Source organism: Eptatretus burgeri, chromosome 5 (assembly GCF_056783735.1).
Source record: "Eptatretus burgeri isolate ZD-2024b chromosome 5, Ebu_testis_v1, whole genome shotgun sequence".
Lineage (NCBI taxonomy): Eukaryota > Metazoa > Chordata > Myxini > Myxiniformes > Myxinidae > Eptatretus > Eptatretus burgeri.
The window spans coordinates 5,292,535-5,297,190 of NC_140965.1; the positions used below are offsets into that span (position 1 = coordinate 5,292,535).

General features: G+C 52.9%; 1 protein-coding gene across 1 annotated transcript in view; it reads right to left on the bottom strand.

Moving 5' to 3' along the window:
- Window positions 1-563: 563 nt before the first annotated feature.
- LOC147025757 (glutathione S-transferase 3, mitochondrial-like) overlaps window positions 564-4,656 on the bottom strand; it is a 5,459-nt gene continuing 1,366 nt past the window's right edge. The window contains exons 2-4 of the mRNA XM_085880505.1: window positions 2,363-2,485; window positions 2,072-2,144; window positions 564-888 (exon numbers count right to left, since the gene is read on the bottom strand). Coding sequence (XP_085736631.1) covers window positions 773-888; window positions 2,072-2,144; window positions 2,363-2,485 — 312 coding nt within the window. The 3' untranslated portion in view covers window positions 564-772. The remainder of the gene's footprint in view (window positions 889-2,071; window positions 2,145-2,362; window positions 2,486-4,656) is intronic.

Sequence of the window (4,656 nt, forward strand, 5' to 3'; positions counted from 1 at the left end):
AGTTTAACATAAAAGGCCATCAAAAGGACACCAAGAGTTGTTTTGTTATTAAATACTTCAAAATATTAATCATGACTGTTTTGTTTCCTCTGCATGGATTGTAATTAAAGCATTTCGTTCACGATCGGTGACATTAAATTTTCAGACGTACGTAAACTCAAAATCCTCTCGAGTGGACAGAATTTTTCATTTGGGCAATGTATAGGTAATGGACCACTGCCTCAATCGCTCCCAAAAATAACCTGCATTACTTAATGTCATCTATAATCAAAACGTACCTTTCATGATATTCAAAAACGTGTTCAATCTTCAAATGAAGCCACAAAGACTCGAGCCCCGAGGCATGCACGTAACAGCCAAAACGACAGATGTACGATTTGATTTTTCGTTGCAGTTACAATTGTGGGTAAGCCAACCACCACCCTGTACAACCAGGGCTTCAGAGCAACTATTACAGTGGACAGGCTGATTTAAAGTTCAAGTCGAGGATTACAGGTACCTAAACTGCCCAGAAGTCATTTTCAGTGTTGATCATGCCAAGTGGACTGACCGGACCTTCAAAAAAAGGTTTATCAACTTTATTGCATTGGAAAGAAATCAACGGTCTCCATATTTGCAGCATACTATGAGATTAAAGAACAAGTCTGTAAAGTAAGCTGGCAAATCTAAATTCAGAAAAAGATAAATCAGTTATCAAGTCACTGCTGCATATAAATCTGAGCAAACGACATTTTATACGAGTCACAGCGATTACATCGGCTGTGCGTAGATATCAGTCATCAATCAAGCCAAAGAAATGAAGAGATTGCAAGGCTGTGTAGAGAGACAGGATAATGAGACCGAAAAACCCAATGTACCCATACGATCCATGCAAGCGCTTCTGGGGATCTGGATAAAAGGAGGGGGAGAGACTATCTCAAGCTTAGAATAAGCATTCACGAGAAACATGCATATTGGGTGAAGAAATGACTACAAGTTCAGCCCCAAGGTGGAACACAATTTCAGAGAGGCTCAATCTGCTGTTGCAGTGCCCCCTTCTCTCCTGAGTGCCCCCCTTCCCTCCCGAGCTGAAGGGCCAAATAAAGGCCGCGGCCACCATTTCGTGTGTGTGTGTGTGTGTGTGTGTGTGTGTGTGTGTGTGTGTGTGTGTGTGGGCCCAGTCTATAAGTAGCAATTGTTTAAGTACCTTGTACATTACTTGCATTTCTTCTCGATAATCGGTTTAACTCAGTTCTTTTTGTGCTCCCCTGCCCCATTATAAATAAACCCCGATTGTTCAATGTACCAGCTCGTTGTCTGTCACTTTCTTTCATTGGTTTAGCACGGTGGCAATTGGGAATTAGGAAGGCAATCGTGCCGTAATTGTTCATTTGGACCGACGGACCTTGGTAATCCCCTCTCGGTTTACACCCGTTTCGGCTCGGTAAACGGCCCGTTCCGCCTGAGGTCCGTCGAGGGTGTGACCTCCCTGGTAATTTGATGACGTGGGTACTTAGGTATATTGAAATTTGGCTATGCATCCTACCCCACGCCATCAGGGAATTGGCGAGCACAGTCCTTAAATGACCCGTGACTTTCGGAGTTGTCCGAAGGTTACGACCTGCAATTCCGGGTGTGCGGTGGGAGACGGCTCTACTGCTCCACCTGGCGGCCATTCCCCACCGACCCCCGGCTCACAGCAATATAACCACTGCCAGATAAAAAGGTGAAGCGTAGCTTTCCTCTCAAGTTTAGGAGGCCGTTCGACTCATCGTGTCTGTGCTGCACCAACCCCAGTTTCCATCACCCATCCACACACGAGCAACCTACAAATCCCATCAATTCCAGGTACCTATCCAATTCCCATTTAAAACCTCATCCACCCCCTCCACTGCCACAACCAATTCCATGCATTAACCACTCTCCAAATTAAAAGGGCCCCGGTCTTAATATTCAACATTTTGTTGAGAAATTTGATCAAAAAAACAAAACCTACTTACTTTTAACAAAGTTCAAACAAGGAGTGATTGCAGGTGTGGGGAAATGACCGTAATTACAAGGCAAAACGATGCACGTTGATGGAGCACCTCACCTCCAGTGTAGTATCCATGGGCGTACGTGAACCTGCTGGTCACCCAAATGGCACCAAGAACAGCGGCAGTTACCTGGGAAGGCGTTTAAAATCGTTCGTCAAACTGCAGTCGTTATCTAGGATATCGGGTTCGTCGTGTCACGAAGGAATGCATCAGGTTGAGAAAGCTTTTCGTGAGACATCGGGAAGGGGATAAGGAGGAGTAATTGAATAAGGATGAAACAGGAGGGTGGAAATGTGCGAACGGATGTGTTTGTGCGTCAGGAACGATTGATTGAAGAATGAGCTCACCGGAAAAGCAAGACCAGCGATAAGCTGGAATATCAGCCAGAACGGGTACGCCTCCAGAGTATTCTGATGTGCCCGTTGCACACAGTTGAACATATCGCTTTTATCGCAGTACATCTGAGGATACTGGAGGGAAATGGGAACAAGAAAAAGGTTAAAAAGTTTTTTTTTTTTTTTTTTTTACAACCGAGAAAATACAAAGGGAGCATATCAAAGCAACACGTCTGCAGCACCACCGAGAATGGGCGCACACAGCCTTCCCGAATGAATCTTTATTCTGGAGTTGTAACGGGTTCAATAAGCACGGGGATACTCCATCAAGGGAAATTGAAGTTTTGGAAGGAAATTCATGATTAGCAAAAGGTAACTCTGATGAAACGCATGCTCCGTAACGAGGCAGGTGACATGGACTGTCAGCCCAGATAACGAGAGAGTTTTGGGAGTTTTCCCAACGACGAGACACACGGGCACATCTCTGATGCAATCTGGTGCATGCAAGACCTGCTGTTCGAATTAGCAATGTTGCAACGACGCCCAGGGTCAACCAAAACAGCTCTCTGGTCGAACAAGGCCAAACAGCATTCCTTGCTTCGTCCACTCACCCCTCAGGGTCTCTACAGGTGCACACGGTCCCCCATCAACCCCCCTTGTGGTGAAACTCCCAAAATCCAGGATCACTGCTCACCTCCACTCATTCATTCATTCAATCATTCATTCCTCTATTTTCCCACCTGTGGAATCGACTTCCACATTCACTTAAATCACATTCTTCACGACAGCCGTTCACCACAATCTCAGATGATCCTCTGTCAAAAACCATGATCTTTTCTACCCCCATTAATACTCCATGACCATCCCCACCCCCCCCCTCAATCCCCATCCCAGATTGTCAGTTCCTTCCTGAGAGTTTGCTCCTGTATCCATCTTGTGAACACCTGCATGTTCACCGACCCCTCATTGTTACCCACATCTCTTGGCTCGATCGATTTTGTTCTTCAGCCTTGCTGGTTTGGGGATCCCTCTCCTCCAAAGACGAGTCCCCCCCTCCCCCTCCAACGATGAGTCTCCCCCCTCCCCCTCCAACGACGAGTCCCCCTCCCCCCTCCAACGACGAGTCCCCCTCCCCCTCCAACGACGAGTCCACCCCTTCCCCCTCCCCCGAGTCCACCACTCCCCCTCCAACGACGAGCCCACCCCTCCCCAATCCCACCTTCAATGACGAGTCCACCCCTCTGCCCCTCCAACCACGAGTCCCCCTCCCCTCCAACCACGAGTCCCCCCTCCCCTCCAACCACCAGTCCCCCTCCCCTCCCTCGACGAGTCCCCCTCTCCCCCTCCCTCGACGAGTCCCCCTCTCCCCTCCCTCGACGAGTCCCCCTCTCCCCTCCCTCGACGAGTCCCCCCTCTCCTCCTCCCTCGACGAGTCCCCCTCTCACCCTCCCTCGACGAGTCTCCCCTCTCCCCTCCCTCGACGAGTCTCCCCTCTCCCCCTCCCTCGACGAGTCTCCCCTCTCCCCCTCCCTCGACGAGTCTCCCCTCTCCCCCTCCCTCGACGAGTCTCCCCTTCCCCCCTCCCCCGACGAGTCTCCCCTTCCCCCCTCCCCCGACGAGTCCACCTCCCCCCCCTCCCCGACGAGTCCCCCTCCCCCCTCCCCCGACGAGTCCCCCTCCCCTCCCCCGACGAGTCCCCCTCCCCTCCCCCGACGAGTCCCCCTCCCCCACGAGTCCCCCTCCCCCCTCCCCGACGAGTCCCCCTCCCCCTCCCCCGACGAGTCCCCCTCCCCTCCCCCGACGAGTCCCCCTCCCCCACGAGTCCCCCTCCCCCTCCCCCGACGAGTCCCCCCTCTCCCCTCCCCCGACGAGTCCCCCTCTCCCCCTCCCTCGACGAGTCCCCCTCTCCCCCTCCCTCGACGAGTCCCCCCTCTCCCCTCCCTCGACGAGTCCCCCTCTCCCCCTCCCTCGACGAGTCTCCCCTCTCCCCCTCCCTCGACGAGTCTCCCCTCTCCCCTCCCTCGACGAGTCTCCCCTTCCCCCCTCCCCCGACGAGTCTCCCCTTCCCCCCTCCCCCGACGAGTCCCCCTCCCCCCTCCCCCGACGAGCCCCCTCACCCCCTCCCGACGAGTCCCCCTCCCCCACGAGTCCCCCTCCCCCTCCCCCGACGAGTCTCCCCTCCCCCTCCCCCGACGAGTCTCCCCTCTCCCCCTCCCCTCTCCCTCTTCGAGTTCCCCCTCCCCCTCTCACTCTTCGAGTTCCCCCTCCCCCTCTCACTCTTCGAGTTCCCCCTCCCCTCTCACTCT